This window comes from Rhea americana, unplaced genomic scaffold, assembly GCF_003343005.1.
Source record: "Rhea americana isolate MKP2758 unplaced genomic scaffold, rheAme1 scaffold_42, whole genome shotgun sequence".
NCBI lineage: Eukaryota > Metazoa > Chordata > Aves > Rheiformes > Rheidae > Rhea > Rhea americana.
In genome coordinates this window covers 3,425,789-3,442,747 of record NW_028186557.1, presented here as the reverse complement: position 1 = coordinate 3,442,747, position 16,959 = coordinate 3,425,789, and the positions used below count along the sequence as shown (strand labels likewise).

The 16,959-nt window shown below is 48.9% G+C and overlaps 1 protein-coding gene across 1 annotated transcript in view; it reads left to right on the top strand.

Annotated features, from left to right (window-relative positions):
* The window catches only part of DAAM1 (dishevelled associated activator of morphogenesis 1), a 93,528-nt gene that overhangs the window by 10,200 nt on the left and 66,369 nt on the right, over positions 1-16,959 (top strand). The window contains exon 2 of the mRNA XM_085315069.1: positions 12,061-12,284. Coding sequence (XP_085171195.1) covers positions 12,102-12,284 — 183 coding nt within the window. The 5' untranslated portion in view covers positions 12,061-12,101. The remainder of the gene's footprint in view (positions 1-12,060; positions 12,285-16,959) is intronic.

The window sequence follows — 16,959 nt, the reverse complement described above, 5'->3', positions numbered from 1 at the left end:
TCCACTTGTGTGGGTTTTGTGTGTGTGTTTTTTTTTTCTTTTTCTTTTTTTCTTTTTCTTCCTAATGGCTATGCTTAACCGCTTGTGAATGGAATAAATGGACTTTGACTAGCGTCAGAAACGAGGGGAGCATCAGCCATGCAAGCCAGGGCTCACGTCTGCGATGGCTACTAGGAAGGTACCCCTGTGCTAGCAGCTACGTCCATGGTGGGGCTGGTCCCAAATAACTAGATACGGGATCTGGCTCTCCAGAAGATGAGATTAAATGAGAAACTTCAAAAGCAGTTACCTTCTCTCAGGGTGTTTGAGCCTCTTGCAATACCCTTGGGTCACTTTTCAAGCATTTCCTTGCAGTTGAGAGGCTATTTTTTTCTTCTTTTAATGAAAATGGAGATCACTGTGTAAATATCTACAGGGACAGGAGCTTTGTGTTGCAATTCAAGGGGAGTGCTCTGTGAAAACCTGCAGAATTATCAGCAGGAAAGACATGCAGAGAGGCTTCTCTGTGTCGCTGTGGTGGGGAAGGCAGCTGCTGTCACTGTGAAATTGCCCCTTTTGAGGGACGATTTTGTTACTGGAAGCATTTGCTCACTGAGTGCGGAGGCTTGCTTTTTAAATAGCAAATATTATAGCACAGAGGCTATAGAGATGGGAGCAGGCGGGATGTCTAAAGCTTTAGCAATGCTGCGGCTACACTCTTTGCACTCTAMAGTGTTTGGAAAAAAAGAGATTTGGTTAAAACAATGCAAAAATAAAAAAAAAATCCCGTGCGTGTACTTGATATATCTAAATTTGCTTTATATTGATGTTGCTGATGATGATACTTTCCTAGATGAGGCTAAATGCCACCATAAAATGGCCTCTATTGATTTTTAAATGCATCCCCTTGGGATTCYCCCAGTTTTGGCTGAGGTTGTGCACAGATGTGCCAGTTGTGAATTTAAACCAGCCCCAATGCAATGAGGTACCTGTGTTGCTTGTGTCCTGTAAAAACAGGCAAGGTGAGATCTTCCCGCTCAATGCAGCAAGGACTTTGCCTTTTCTGTTTAAAGGGCAGAATGCCTCTTGGGCAGTGTAACCCTTTGCTTTTGGGATGTGTAACAACATCAGTTCCTTGAATTTTACTCCCTCGCCCCACTACAGTTTTCTATCTTGAAGATTAAATTCTCATACAAGTTAGTGGCCCCATGCCAGTAACTTTGTTAAGCAGAATCCGTGCTCTTTAGAGCAGTTTCTTTGCCATAATGTTTCATCCACATAAAAAATATAATTAAGCCTTCCAATTAGACTTGCCTGCCCTGCTTGCCTGCTTGTTTTTATGTTTAAATGTGAACGGAAATCTTTTAGTGTAATGTGATAAAAACTGCTGCTTTTAGTAGCCCCATTAATAGCAGAATTAGCTATTCTAATTTCACTGTGCTATTTCTGTAGAATTGTGCAAAATCAAATTGTGAGTGAAGCAAGCCCATGTGTACCGTTTGACTCTGCTCATCCACTGGAGCGCGGGGAGGTGYTGGTGTCAGTCCTTCAGATTGGAAGGAAAGTTGCCAGCGGGCAATTTCTGCTATCAAACATTTTTATCAAGGAATTTTTAACCTTAAATTCTTACTTTAAGGGGAAAAAATCACTCTAGATTAATTTCAGAATTTTCAAATCCKTAAAGCAAAATCAGCATCGCAGATCCCCTGTGGCGTGTAGGCCAACTGATTGATCTAACACGTGTGCTTTGTTTGGTTTGGGCAGTTTCAAGACTGGAAATTTAATGATACGCTCAAACATCTAGCCGTAAGGGTCTCTTTTAGTAACAGTTCCTGTTTAAAGCAGCCTCAATGGAGTTTTCATTCTGAAAGAGAAGAAAACACCRCAATCAGCTGGGGGTTAAAAAGATTTGTTTCAGATACAGAAATTGCACAAACACCAGTGGCTCTTGTTAGCCTCACCTCAAACATGGATAATCATAAAATCTCCAAACATGACCCCAAATCAGCCAGTTGGGACGAAGCTGGTAGCTCCTCATTTTGTTGCTGTGGTGCTGGCCCTAGACATTGCCGTACTGATGTACGGTAAGTGTTTGCTGCGGCGCAACTTCAAAAATCCAGATTCTGATGCCAAATTAATTAAGAGGCTTAACAGAGGAAAAACCTGCCTGCCTTCCACCTCTTCTATAATTGGAGAGCCTGTCTCACCCTGGGGATTACCAGTGAAATGGGGAGCAGTGAAATGGAAAGTTCAGCCAGGAGRCTTTGCATACAATAAATCAAAGTCAGAGCCCAAATATTCATTGGAGGAAGAAAAAGGAAAAAAAAAAAGAGGGGAATTAAAATAAAGCTGGGCATTTATTGAACTATTGTTCTCCAGGAAAAAGCTAATTGTCAGACAAATATCCTCCAACAATGGTAAGTACAGCGCTGTTCTCTCACCACTTGCCAGTCTGTTGAGCTGTCATCGCCCACAGCTTTGCATCCTCAAAGAAAGGACTTGGAGCCCAGCGTGATCGCAGAGAGGAAGCAACTTGTATCCACATCCTTTGGGATGAAAAGCAAAATTTTGGGGATGGGAAGCTGTCCTTCTGGCAGCCAGGCAAGCCTTGGTCCGGGCTGGAAGGTGGTCGCTGTGTTGGCACTGTCAGGAGGTTTCTAATTATCTGAGAGAGGGAATTGCTGCTAATTATGTGTAATGCATGCTACGCTGGGGTGGGTTTAATAGTCTGATATGATCAGCCTCCTTGCAGCATTTTTTTGCTTTACATGAACATTTTCCCTCGGTTTGGGCAAAACCAGCAGTGAAAATCGAGCGGGGCTAGATCTTGGCTTGTGAAAGCCCTCGTTGCTGAGGATGGAGCCGGGGTGGGGGAGGACGAGGGTACCTCCTCTTGCCCCAGGATGCTGCGCTCGCTGACTGTGCTGGGTTAGGGAGAAATATATGAGTTGGAAAGATTTCTTCCCCTCCCCACCCAGCTTTTAGTTTTCTTCTGCAAAAGAAGAACCACAAATCTCCCTGTCTTTTGGAAGAATGCACAATTTCTAGAATTGAGTCACTTAGCACCCTAGTGAGCGTTAAGAAATATATATATATATTTATAGAGGTTCCCAAAGTGGGTCTTATCCATGGTTACATGTTTGTTGCCCTTGTTCCTGAAATAAATGGCGTTTGCCTAAGTTGATCTTGTGGTGTTTGAGTAAGAAACAGTCTGTAGCGACGTAGAGGATCTGGCGCCAGCACTGAGCTCATCACCAGTTAAATTCAGCCTTTTTAGTTGAGAACTTGTGACCTCTTTTGGCAATGCTGTGCCACTCGCAGTCTACCTGACCAGGAAGCTTTCAGCAGGGTTATTTTTTATCCTCAAAATTAAGAAAACACTTTTTCCCTGCGGCATCTTCCCCGGTTGACTGTATCCGTGGCGTAAGCGATGTCGGTTGCTGGAGATGCCCCGTGGCTGCATCCCCCGAGCCGGCAGCGACGGCAGTCGCGTGCCCGACTCTGCGTAACGCCGGCTTTGCAGGGAATTCCCGCAGCTGGAGCAGGGGGACCGCGGTAGCCAGAGGCGTCTTCTCCTTGAGCGGCTGGGTTGTCCCCTCGGCTCCCGGACAGCGATATTCAAGCAACATGGAGGCGACAGTCCCCTCCTCCGGATTTTTGCTCTGTGGCCGAAGCCTGCGACTCTGCTCCAAGAATTGACTCCAGTTGGAGGGTTTTAAGGGAGATAATGTCTCGCCTTGCTGTGTGCCACACTTTCCCCCCAGAAAACCGGAGTTGCAGAGTCAACAACGTGTGCGATTCCCTTGGCTCGCAGCTTGCTCGCGCTCTAGAAGACTCTCCTGTGAGCTCTGCAGGGATACAGGCGGGTGCTTTCTTTCCGTGCAGGGAAAATTGTTGCTCTTTCCTCCGAGTAGCATCAGGAGCAGTTCCTGAGAGGAGAGCCACACGCAGGCGCCTGCAAAAAATCCACCCCAGCGCTTTATTGCTTGATGTAGCTCTTGATTTTGTTCAGAGGGCGAAAGGAAGGCTCTCTGGGAGCATCACAAATTTGTGAAACAGAGCAACCTTTTCTTTCCTTTTTTTTTCCTGTGCATACATAGTTATGTACTGGCTCTAACTTGATTTGATTTTTGATGCTGCAATCTGAATTTCACCCTCTAGGCCCCAAAACATTTCTGTAAGCTCGCTCAGCCTTGAGCGGAGTAGAACGTGTTCTTCAGAAGCAGCTGGCCCGGATGCACACTTCAGCTTTTCATGAATGCCACAGCGAAAGGAAAGAATACAAAAAGCCCTAAACACATTTTATGTAAACATTAGTTTTTCTTACGGCGCTGGCAGATGGGGCTTTCGGGGATCAGGCTGCCGGCCGCGGCGGTGGCAGCGGCCTCGTCTCAGCTCCTTCGCAGATCGGTGGCACCGCGCACGGAGCGCTTTGCAGTCGGGCCGGCGCGAGCGCCGCGGCTCGGGGCAGCGGGAGCGTCTTGTCCTCCTTRACGGAGGTTGTGCTGGCGCTTTCCCGCGGTCGGTCCCACCAGCAAACCCCTCCTCGGGCCCGTCTCCTGCCCGGCGGCACTTGAAATCCATGTGCTTTCTGTGCAGAGGTGCTGTTTCGCAGGACGGTTGGGGGGGGAAAGGCAGTCGTCAAGCGATTTACGGTGTTTTGGCTGAGCGGTTTCCCTTCCTTCTCCGGCAGCAAAGCCGTCTCCTGCCGACACGCACGTATTTCAACCAAACACAAACATTCCTGGCGGGTGCAGGCTCTGCTCAGAAACAATTTTATGCCTGAGAAAGGATTTTTTTGGAAATGTGCGTGGGAGTTTGTGACCAAAAAATCTATTTGCTTACTTTTCATAGAAAATGCCGTATGGCCGTGACTSAGGGCTCCCTGTTCAGTACCGGATYGGTTCTTGGTTGTGGTGACTGCCTCAAATTTTCTGGGCTTTTGTATTTGAGTAAAGCTGGCTTTTGGTTAAGTTTTCAGTTAGGTGAATCCAGTCCTGCTTCTTAGTTCCTCACCCAAACAAGGGGTCTATTTCAGAGGTTTAAAAATAAATAAATAACACTCGTGTCCCCCTCAGTAAAAAGGGCTTCTTGGCACCGGCTTTGGTGCAAACATAAAACAGAAGAGCAATTCTTGCTCTTCAGCAGTAGGTAAGCCTCCGTGTTGCGGTCTGATCCGATGGGCAGTGCGCCGTGCACGTATTTCGGAGGGCTTGCTCTCAAAGCCGAGGCCAAGAAGGGGCCGGGTTAGCTGCTGTGCCAAGGAGGGTGCTGGGTGCCTTGAATCTGTCATGTGAAAAAGCAAAACATGCCCAGAGAAGGCGCTGATGTTTCGCAGAAGATACCTCAGACTTGCAGCTGATGTAGCAAGYTTGATGAGAACATGTAGTTCTTGCTGCTGTAGATGTCTAGATGAGAATTATTGTGGGAGAAAAACCATCCAGAGCTGTTTGGAAAAACGATGCAGGCTTGTTAATGGGGTTGGCTTGCATTGCAGCAGTATCTGCACCATGCTAGGTGTTGAACATGTAGGGGAAAGCATCTGGGGAGGAAGGGGAAGGTCTGTGCTGCTGCCCACCTCCAGCCTTCCGTGGTGGGAGCTGAGAAGCCACGAGGGCGACAAGCTGAATAACCCCTTTTCTGTCTGGAATGCCTGCCACATGGACCAGCAACGATGGCGGTGAAACCGGGGCCAGTGAAGGTCTGTGACAGCTCCTGGGGCCAGCGCTCATGAGACCGAGCAAGGTGACAGCTGTCCAAGTGCTGTCCGGTCTGGGATACTGCCACTACAGCGCTCTGTCTTGGTGACAGCATCTTGCAAAATTGCAGCCAGCATCAGCAAATGAGGTGATGGGGAGCTGTCAGAAAATTTCCATCGGTTGGGAGCAACCCCGGCTGTGATGATGGAGGAAAAGTTTGGTGTGGTGGGAGATACCAAAATCCATCGGATCTCGGCAGAGCGGGTCAGTGAGTGCGACTGCACTTGCACGAGAATAGCTGCCCCTTGTGCACACCAAGATGAAGCTCRCTGTTGGGAAAGAGCTTGCCTGGGATCTCGTATCCTTTTGGGAGGGGGTGGGAGAGGAGCCAGAAAAGCAAGCTAATGTTCATATTTGACTGTTTAGTTCCTAGCTGCTGTGTAGACTCGGAGGCGGGTGCGAAGAGGAGCGTGCAGGCTCGTTTGCATGCGTTTGTACCCGTACCAGGTTTCTTCGTGCTGCAGTACCAGCGTTAGTTTTAAACCAGCTTGTCGGGGCATCGGTCACAGACACGCTGCGGCAGCGGGTTGCTCCGCACAGGCTAATTTAGGCTGTTGAAGAAGCTATTGAATATTCAAGCAGTAATTGCTGCTCTTGTTTCCTTAAAGCAAAGGAGGAAATGACACCAGGGTCCAATTTTCTCCTAATGACTGATTTCATTTAAGCACTGCTCCGGGCGATGTAGGCTTTTTTTTTCTTTCTTTCTTTTTTTGGTGGGGGAAGAACAACAAAACCACTTCTTGCACCACGGTTGCTGCCGCCGGTGGCTCACCCTCCGAGGGTGGCGGGGACACCCTAATCTCTATTTTATGATTGCTTGGCAAGGCAGGGAGTGGTTGAAAAGACTGTTCTGATTAACGCCTAGCTAAAGCTTCATTTTTATCCTTTGTGGCTTTATGAAAGKAAGACTGCATAAAAGCCAGCTAGATAACCCGAAAGGGAGGGGAAGGTGGCTTGATTAAAACAGCTCCCTGCTGCTTTGCATCGCCGGAGCGGCAGCAGCACGGCGCAGCGTTGCAGGAGGAGTCTGGAGGCATTGCAGGGCTGCTCTGCAGAGCCGCGCACAAGGTCACCGCAGAAGGGGACTGAGCAAATTGGATACTGTTGAGTGAGGAGGAAAAAAATTGCAGAGGTGTGACAGCAGAGCTTGGCCTCTAACGAAGACCCAGGAGCACGTGGGTCTCTGAAGTCCSTATCTCCCTGTCCTTCCCCCTCCCCTCCTTTTAATCTCTTTYTGATTAGCCTTTTCCTCAAGATTTTCTCTTCTGTGGTCACCTGCTCAAATTAAATCCTCTGGCAAATTGCTTGTAGCTACTTCAGATGGAGCCAAGGACATTTTCCTCCAGCCTCGATTCTGCCCTGGGCTCTGCTCGCACAGTTCAGGTTCTGCTGTGAAGCTTGTGCTGGGTTTGGGCACGGTTCGCCAGGACAGGGGGGTCGAGTTACCCGTGCTCTCTGCAATCCTTGCCGGTACCAGCCTCTGGAAGAGCTGTGCCAGGATTTACTTGATCTTTTGGGGTTTTGAGGTACTTGTACAAGCAGAAAATTAGCAGATAGCCAGGAGCAGGGGAAATATTTGGTCCCACAGAAAATTGAGACTTGCAAAATCCCACTCAAGTGTGCAATTTGCAATTAGCTGCTGCCTCACTCCCTCCAGCACTAAGCCCGTCTCCTACGTTTGGGGACATCGGAAGGCTTCCTGATGCTGCCAAGCAGTTGCTCAATGCTGGAGCTCGTGGTTGTATAAAGCCTCAGTGAACCATGTCSCTTTTGTAATCGGTGCTGCACAACCCCACAGCAAGAAGCCGTCCTCGTTCCAAGAGGTTGCAGCCATCCGAAACACCTCCACCATGTACCCTTCCCTGTGTCATAGCACAACTTCTCCTTTTGTCCAATATAGCTTCCAAATTTAGCAAATTCAGACAGCTGCTTTTGGCAGGCTTTTTGCCCTGGCGAGTTGTTAAGATTTCTCCCAGGTAACCCTGAAGGAGTTGCTTCTCCAGCATCTTCTGCTGAAGGATCACGATTGCACACTTCCCAGTTACTTTCCCTTCATCTTGTTCTTGTCTTTGGTACYTTCTGCCTTCTGCTCCCCAGACCCATAATTTAGATGAGCTGATCTTGAAGGTGTCTCTGCCATTTTCAACTTCTAGCCATACGGCAATTACATTTGTTTTAGTATCTCCATCTTTTTTTTAAAAAAAAAAAAGAAAAAAAACAGCCTCTGCTCTGCTTGTAATTGAAGCAACTGAAGCTGAACTGTAAAGAATTTGGGGCTGAACTCCTCTTTTCACAATGTTGTTCTTTTCTTTTCTTCTGGCTACCTATCCTTTTCTCCTTGAGGTGTTTGAGGGCCCCACTTCTGCCCCCCTGATAGGGGGCAGCTGCCCGTTACAGCGTGCACTAATCTCTTGCCTCTCTTCCGCTGCTTCCTCCCTCGTCCCCCACCTCAGGCTGTGCTGGCTCTGCTCACGACCCCAGTAGAAGAACTATTCAGATTTTGGGTGGGTGAAGTTGTCTTGGCAAGGGCTGGTGACCACCAGAACTGGCACCAGGGAGAAGTGGGACGTCACCAGGCTTGGGGTGCTCCTGGCTTCCAGACACAGTATCCTGGAGCATCCCTTGCCTGATACGCAAACAGAAGATGACAAGAAAGTAGCTTTGAAGACCTTTGTAGCTCTGCCTCTATTTTTCCGCTAGTATGGGAGGAGTTTGTGCTGAAACTTAGTCAAGGCGTCTTGGAAACGAGCAGCTTCTTGAGGGTGTCAGACACTGGTGTTGCTACAGTTATCACATTATCTGCCATCAGTGACTATTACTGGGGAATAGTGACACAATTCCCATGTCTAGTTGCTTGAATGATTTGTTATCTCAGAAAAGACAAATTCCATTTATCTCCTCCAACTTGCCAAAAATCTCTGTAATTAAGTAGGTTCTATCCTTATAGTTCCCAAACTTCATCTAGCTACCTCTGGGGAATAAAACCAGACATGGATGCAGGATGGAGCAGGCAGGCAGCCGAAACAAATTCAGCTCTTCCCTCAGAGTACACGTGCATACTAGCCCCTCTAGAAAATCAGCTTCAGTTGCAAGATGTAACCACTGCCATCTGTCATGTGAGTTCTTGGGCAAAAGATGGGTTTTTATCCACATGCCCAGTAGTCATGAAAGGGTCAAGCTGGGATAATTCGGCATGTGCCCAAGTGAGAGAAAGAGTTGTCCTTTAGGGCCATAGCTGTGACTACTGCTTCATGTTACTGGGCGAACAGCATCATTTGCTTAATTACGTATGAAATAGTGCTCATCTTCTGTAAATTTCTGCAAGTGTACCACTGGTGTGGGTCAGCTGTGATGACCTTAGTCAGACTTACTGAGTGAGAACGAATTCACACAGCCTTTCCAACGGCGACTGGTCTCCCTCCTTCATCCTGAGCTATCTCCTTCCTCCAGATCTCTCTGCTGTCCTGGCTGAGCTCACTGCAGGCCTGTTTCCACTCTTGTTCCAGTAAAAGTGAACCAGCCTGGGAATGATTCAGTCTAGTTGATCCTGCGTTGTGATTTGGGTTTGACTGGAAGTTCCCTCAAAGACCCTTTCCATGCTGTCTTCTCTTGCTCTGTATATGCCGAGGTAATTAAATTTGATTTATTCTGGCCTGCTCAATAGCAGAAGCCAGAAGGCACTGCTAGATCATGATCTGCCATAAATATATTGATCTAATTAAAGCTCAGATATATAAATAGAAGATGGGAGCAGGATATTTAATATATGACACTGTATGGATCTGATCGCATTTCTTTACTTAATGCAAGTGTCTAGGTTGAAAATAGCTGTCATTTTTTCTCCATATATAACTAATTTTAATAGAATTTACAGGGAAAAGAAAAGGCTGTGTAGCTGTACTTTGTTCTGGTGATGCAATCTGCGCTATCTGAAGCACTCTTAAAGACCTGCCAGGAAGCACCGTTTTGATTTTTATCCACCACGTTGATGAATATTCATCAGCTTTCTTAAGGTTTACATTATTTGCCTGGTAGCTAGCATCTTCTTTCTCTTCCCRTTTTTAGTCTTGGTTGCTAATAACCTACAGATCAGGTTTTTTTTCCTAATCATTTATGAACATCAGGAATTTCAGTAGCTACAGAGCTGAGACCAGCTCAAAAATACCTTGTCTTGGTTACTACATGGCTGTCTGGTTTAAAGWCTGAAATAAAATCTTGCCTTTTGGTCTGTCATTCAAACTTCACATAAAGCATCAACAGAAGCGTGTATCTCTGAAGAGCAGATGTTCTTCTGATAAAAGCTTTCCTTACATTTTTGTAGACCCAAATCATGGCTTGTACCTATCAGCTTTCAAAAATACGGTTGAAGAGGTGTCGGAAGCAGTTAGAAGATGCCCTGCGGAGGAGGAGAAGGGGCTGTTTCGGTTAGGTCTGTGYAGGACCCATTTCCAAAGCTGACTGGAGGCAGATCAATGCAAACTCCTGCCGGAGCGATGCTGAAATGCAAGCAGTGCAGCTGCCGTGGCCCCGTGCAGACAGTGCAGCGAGGTCCCATGGCCTGACCTGGTTCTTCCTGCTGTAATTTCCCTCTTTGACATGGTCCTCGTGGCTTTGCAMAAACAAAGCTCTCATGCATAGGCGTTCCTCTGCACTGGCAGGGACAGAGGTCTTTGTGTCTTTGTTTTTTGTTACCCTSCCTCCCAGTTAACCTTGGGAAAGAAACTTCCCGTCAGGTCTCAAATCCCTCTTAAAAACTGATGGATGCCAGCAGATGATTAATGGATTTGCTCTGGTGCTGGCTGTCTGGGAGTTACGATGAGAGAGATTTCGTGGCAGCTGAAGTTCCTCAAATGGCTGCATTTTTATAAATGCAAGGTGCAGAATGTGGAATGAGACTTGGGGCTCTTTGAGAAGAGGGGACCTTCTGGACTGGGCGCAGAATAGTCACACTGCTCAGGATTATCCTGCGTAAAGACAGAAGAATTGTTTCCCATCGCTCTTAGTTTCAATGCCAGCTTCACTGTGTGTTAAAAATACTCGGTCAAAAACAATTTCAAGGGTCAGATCCTCAGTTAAGCTGTAAAGCCTGAATTTTCTGCAAGGACCTTGTTGTGGGAAGCTTAAGCTACTACACATGCCATGCGGATAGCCATGCTGGGTCAGACTGCAGGTGTACTACTGTGAATCTGTAAGTCAGTGTTTAAACTCCTTAAAAATCCTGTGTTTTTCTGGTCCATTTACTTGCTAGAGTATTTCTTTGCTGTGTTCATTCCTCGTAGGTGGTCCTCCTGTTTCAGCGTGGACTTCTATCGTAGATGGTAACGCTTTTGGTGCAGTAATTGTTGTGTGGCTGGTCCTYGGTGTGCATGCAGTGTTTTCGGGCTGGCTTGCTGCTGCGTGTTTCCTCTTCTACCGTGAGGTTCRCTCTCGGTGTGGGTTTGAAAAGTCAGGAGACCTGAGCAAACCAACCGCTTTGGTTCGGCACGATGTAAGCGCTGCGTAGGAAGGTCCGAGGTACCGATATMGGACAACTTTATCAGCTGAAATCAACTCTCATAAATATTTACTGGAATTTCAGCTAGGGTTTATGTAATTAAAGCCAAATAAAACCTGACTTGAAAATGAGCCACCCAACCAGTGGCTGGAAGTGGATGCTTAGGGCCATGCTTAAGGGTGGGATGACAATATATGGTATTTTCTCCTATGCTCCCCAACCATTTGCAGCTCTGGGCTTCCTGAGCTGCGTGAAGTCTTTCCATGTTTAGTCGCCCTTGAAGCTCTCAGGGTTGGCTCTGGGGTTTGTTTACCTGGTGGTGTCGAGCAGATACAGCTGTTCTGGCAGCTGCCTACCGAATCCRTCATCCTCCATGGCCAGCTTGCAGAGGGTTTGGTTGTGGCTGCCAGACCCGAAGGAGCGGCACGGCGCGGGGAGGTCGGCGTTGCGGTGGTTTGCCGTGGTTTGCTCYGTGGGCAGGGAGGTGGTGGCGGTGGTGGCTGGGAGGGGAGCCRAGAGCCTGGGGCCCGTCTCCCCTTTGGGCTGCGAGCACCGGCGACGCCGGCGTGACCGTCTGCCTCTGCCTGTTCTGCCGTCTCAYTTCAGAGCAAGGAGAGCAAATGCATCTTTTTAATTAACACAGTAGTCAAGATTGCCAGAACCATAAATGTCAAATCTGAACGGAAATATTTGGCATGTAAACTGTCTCCTTTTTTCCCCGCCGCGTTGTGTGTGTGGGTGGCTTTGATTCATTCTCCTCTCCAAGTAACGGAAAGCACAACGCGACGGAGCAAGTACTCAAGCCTCCTCTTCTCTCTTTTTCTSTAGGATCTAGTACCTAGAAGGGAGGGACGCAGAGGATTTTGGCCATGGCCCCAAGAAAAAGAAGCGGCCGAGGGATCTCATTCATCTTCTGCTGCTTTCGAAGCAGCGACCACCCRGAGATCACCTACCGGCTTCGCAATGACAGCAGCTTCGCCCTGCAGACCATGGAGCCTGCGCTGCCGATGCCGCCGGTGGAAGAACTGGATGTCATGTTCACTGAGCTGGTGGTGAGTAGGATCCCTTTCTTGTTCYTCTGTTTTTTCCCTCCTATCTATTCTCCCCAGCAAAGACAGACCTGGTTATGAATTTTCAGACAAGCTTTAATGTAAAGGGAACATCGTGACCTACTGCTGGGAGTGGTTTTGTGCTGAACCTTGAACTCCTATGTGCTCTGCTCRTCCCTGAAGTACCTGCCATGCTTTAAGGCTCAGGGCTAGCCAGCTGTCAGTCCTGGAACAAGCCCAACTTTTGCARGCAGCCTCTTCCCCTCATTTTATTTTGTGGCWATTTCTCCTTTTGCTTATGAGGTATTGATTTCTTAGAGCTGATAGCATGTGTGCRTCTGACCTGGGYGTGCAATTGGTCCCAGGGGGCTACAGGCTCTGCTAGCACAAATAATGCTCTAAGTGGCTTCAGCCTCCCTTGAGGAGGGAGACTAAACAGCCCTGGAGCAGCGAGGTTGCGAGTTTGTTTTTGTGTGATGTGGGTTTTGTGATGTGTGATGTTCCTCGGATGCCCAGACAGACAGCACAGGCTGCTTGGGTGCTGGGCCCTTTCCGGGAGGAGGCTGCCAAGACTTGGCTTGTTTCAACTGGTGCCATCTCCGTGGTTGGCTGGTTGCCCTGTCCCACAGGTTTCCCCATGGGCTGACAGGCTCTAGGGAGGAGAGGATAGCTGCTCGCAGCTGGTTTTGCTTCAGGATCATCTGTAAGAAGAGACAGGGCACGAGTTTGAGTGCTTTCTCTTGGCTGCTCTGTCCTGCAGTGAGCAGGCACTGGAAAAGAGCAGGCTCTCAGTAACAGGAGGAGTAGCTGTAGGCATGTCAGCTCTAGAGCCCTGGGAAGTGTCCTTGGGCTGGTTGCTGCTGGTCCTGTTAGGGCTCCTCTGTAACTCCCCAGTGTTGTCTTTGTGCTGTGGCCTTGGGCAGCAGGAGCAGAAAGCTGGGAATTGATGCAGCAGYGTCGAAGCTGTGTCCCCTATATGTGTGGAGTACTCCTTCCTTGTTGGTCCTGTGCRAAAACCTGTTTTGTTGCAAAGAGGGAGCTGGAAATCATGATCCTAGTCAGTCACACCATGGTATAGCATTTCCCTTTGGACATCTGGTGGTGTAGTGTCAGTGACCCATGTYGCTCGGGTGAAGAGGACTTCAGATTGCGTTATGAGAGTAGCAGTTGTCCAGATGACCTGCTCCACTGGAGAGGTTAGATGACAGGCGATTCCCAGACTTGGACTCTGTAGGATCATGCACCATGGCAGGGAAAAAAATCCCTTCAGAAGGATATGGTCTTGTAGCCATCTGGCAAACCACTGTCAATCAGATTTGATTTCTTAAGGTTGAAAAAAACTGCTTTGTTCCACTTCTTTCTTGATTGATAACTTAGCAAAATCAAATTGTCCTGTGGAAACTCTTTCCAGTGGAAAGTTCCTAACTTGCCCCAGCTGAATGCAGGATAAGAGCTTGTTGTGAGACAGGTTTGGCATTACCAGGCAGGCTGAAGGAGGCATCTGCTGAGGCTCCTGTGCTGGATTCTTACTGGGACCCAACCAGGCCTGCATGCCTACAGCATCTCAGGTCAGCCCAGGAATCTCAAAGGGTCTCCTCCAAATTCAGCCGAATGCCTCATGCGAAGAATGTACTGCCRGGGAGAACCGTGCCACCGGCAAGGCGGGGGCGAGGCAGCACCCGTAGGGACCAGCCTCTGCGGGAGGGTGTTGAAAGGCGCTTGTGTTGCTCGTCTAGGGCAGGCTGTGATGTGGTTCTTGGGCTCCCTGCCCCTTGCTTCGTGCTGCCAGGCTTCCCCTTTTTTTCCCAGCTAGTGGTGAGAATAAGCCTTTGACGCAGCYGCTCCGCTGAGGAGCGGAGTCAGATGTGAACCGCAGCTTGGTCCCCAGGGCAGGTGAAGTCATTCGAGAGCAAAGGCGAGCGGGTCCCTGCCATGCTCCCCGGTAAACAGCTGCAGCCCGCTGGCTCCAGGAAAACCCCACGGGCAAATCTGTACCCAGGCTCCGAGCCCTGACACAGCGCTGGCTGGGAAGGAGGCAGAAGCTGAGCTCTTGCCCAAGTGTGCAATATGGCAGATTCCCCCAAATGGMGAATGAAGATGCAAATACCCTGACCCACCTCGTTATGGCCAGCTCCTCGCTCTCAGTAACCTGTTGGTATCGGGTGTTAAATTTCAGCATTAGTCAAATAGCTTGGAAAGCGTCCTGCTGTTTCTGTGTAAGCCCACTGTGYGAGGCTTGGATCAGAGACAGAGAACGCACTCAAGAGGCGCTGCGCTGATTTTTACGCCTGCTGGAGCCCGACCAGGGGCTGAAAGTTGTCTCTTAAAAACGTCGCAGTCCTGCTGCTGCCAGGCCCTTCCCTCTTGACAGCGGCTTGTGCCCACTTTGTCGGACCAGAGCTYTCTTGAAAGTCCCCAGTTGTTTAGATGAATTGGGTTGAGGGAAGTCAAAGTAGTCAAAGAGGGTCCAGAGGCTTTGCCAGCTGAGGTTGGTCCTCAGGTCTACACCACCAGGCCTGGAGCTCCAGTGAGCTGTGGACTTGGGGAGAGAAACAGGCTGTGGACAGAGTGACCTTCAGCAAGGGACCCCCTGCGATAGAGCTGAGAGAGGACTGCAAGGGGTAAAGCATCTCGCTGGATTGAAAGTGAAACTTGGCAATTTATGTTTATATATTACAATAACAAAGGGCTGCACCAGGTGACGCAGGAGGTGGCCTCTGGCTGCTTTCGTACCTAGTGCTAGACCTTGACAAGGTAGCACAACYCGAGATGGCACACGCTGCCTATGATGCCAAAGCAGCAGGAGRAGGATGGTGCTTCTCAACTTAGAAAATATTCTTGTGCCTTGAAATCAACATGAAAATATCGGCCAGCTGCGAGACTTGCCGCAGGGAGCTGTCAGACTCCTCCAAATGCTGTCGTATCCCTGCTCCCTGGTGCAGTCTTTGGCTTGGCTGATGCAGTCTTATCGTTCGGGCCGATCCACGTGCTAAGGCAGAGCTCCTGCCTCGAGAGCCTCACTGCCCAAGGCAACGGGCCCAAGGTGGGTGATGGTGTGTCCTCTGCTCAAAGAGGGGGCTGAGGCAGAGAGGTGAAAGGATGAAAACGAAGTCATGCAGAAAGGTGACAAGTCCAGATCGCCTCAATTCTTGTCCTATGCCTTACCCACAAGGCTGCCTGCTCTCCCGGGATCCTTGGGATTTCTGGGCTTGTACAAATATGGATACACGCTCATGTGGGCACGCACACACCCCTCCATATGTATTTCAGCCTTTTGTCCATTCACCATGTTGCACTCTCACAGTGATTTTTTTGCTCCTCTCCTTCCCTTCAGCCCTGGACTCCAAGTGACCCACATTAGAGATTTCAGTCCTGGGCTTGGCGGTGCTCGCTAGGAGCTCTGCTGGGACATTGCAGGAGTGGATTCGGCCAGTGCGTGGGCAGTCCATGGGACTGCCATAAATATCAGTAAACTTGAGCACAGCGAGCTCTCCACTCTGCCCATCCTATGCTGTTGTGTACTTCAGAAAGCAAAGTCTCTTTCTTTTTGGATCCATCCTGCAAAAAATTCTCTAGGCTTAGGATGTTTTTTAATGTGCTTGTTCATATGTGTCTGAAAACATCCTTAGCATAAGTAATCAGTGATTGCCATGGACTAAGAGCAGAGAGTGAGAGGGTGTGGATGGTTTTAGAGCAGCGCTTCTCTCTTCAAAGCCTGGTTAGCTAAAAGTTCATTTCACTTTCTTGACCTATATTATATGGCCTGCCCTGTCTTRTATGGATAGTTTGGATTGTAACTACTTGACTTTCAGCTTCTGTGAAATAGTTTTGTTTTTATTCTGTTGCTATCCAAGTGCTTCTCCGGAGGAACAATGGGGAAACAGGGGATTGGTTTCTTGTCTGGACCCAGACATGAGCAGATTAGTCAGTAAGAAGTGCCCAACTTGCAGTCTGGGTTGCGGGGACAATACATCCTGTCCTAGCCAAGAATATSTAGCAGGCTGCAGCTTTTCCCTGCCTCAGAGAACATGCAAATATCGTTGCCTTGGTCAATGAATGATCACTGGTTCCTTCCAGAGAAACCTTTTCCCTTTCCCGTCCTTTTTGCCCCGAGGTTGAATGGGCTTTCATCTGAGCATTGTTGGGATGTCGCTCAAGTGGGCACTGGCCCCATTTGAAAGGTTTTTCTTTGTCTCGTGTCCTGTCAGGGCTTCGGCCAGCCCAGCGTTAGCCACCCAAGGAGGGGCAGGTGCTCGCAGGGAGGCAYTGACAAAAGCAAAAGTTTTTCAGTTGGATTTAGTGACGGCGCGTTTGCGGCTCTCTGGGAAATGTTCAGGCTGCTGGGACAAGTGCCCTTCCCAGAAGTATGGAACTGGGCTGGGCCTCCAATGCAATTCTCTTGCACTGCTGCTGGTGCATCTCGTGGGCTCTGGCTAGGCAGCGTTTGCTACCTTTGGCTCGTCGGTAGTGTGCCRCCCACCAGGCAACATCAAATGGATTCAAGCTGGTTCCCTTCTCCAAGAGCCATGGGTGTTCCCATAGGATGTGATAGGAGCATTTGTGCAGTGTGGCTTGCTGGTGAGGGAGACACCCATGGCATGGGTGTGGACTACATCATCAGACCTACACAAGCACCAGTCCTGCAACGSAGACTGCCCCATGCAGCACCAGGGTGTCT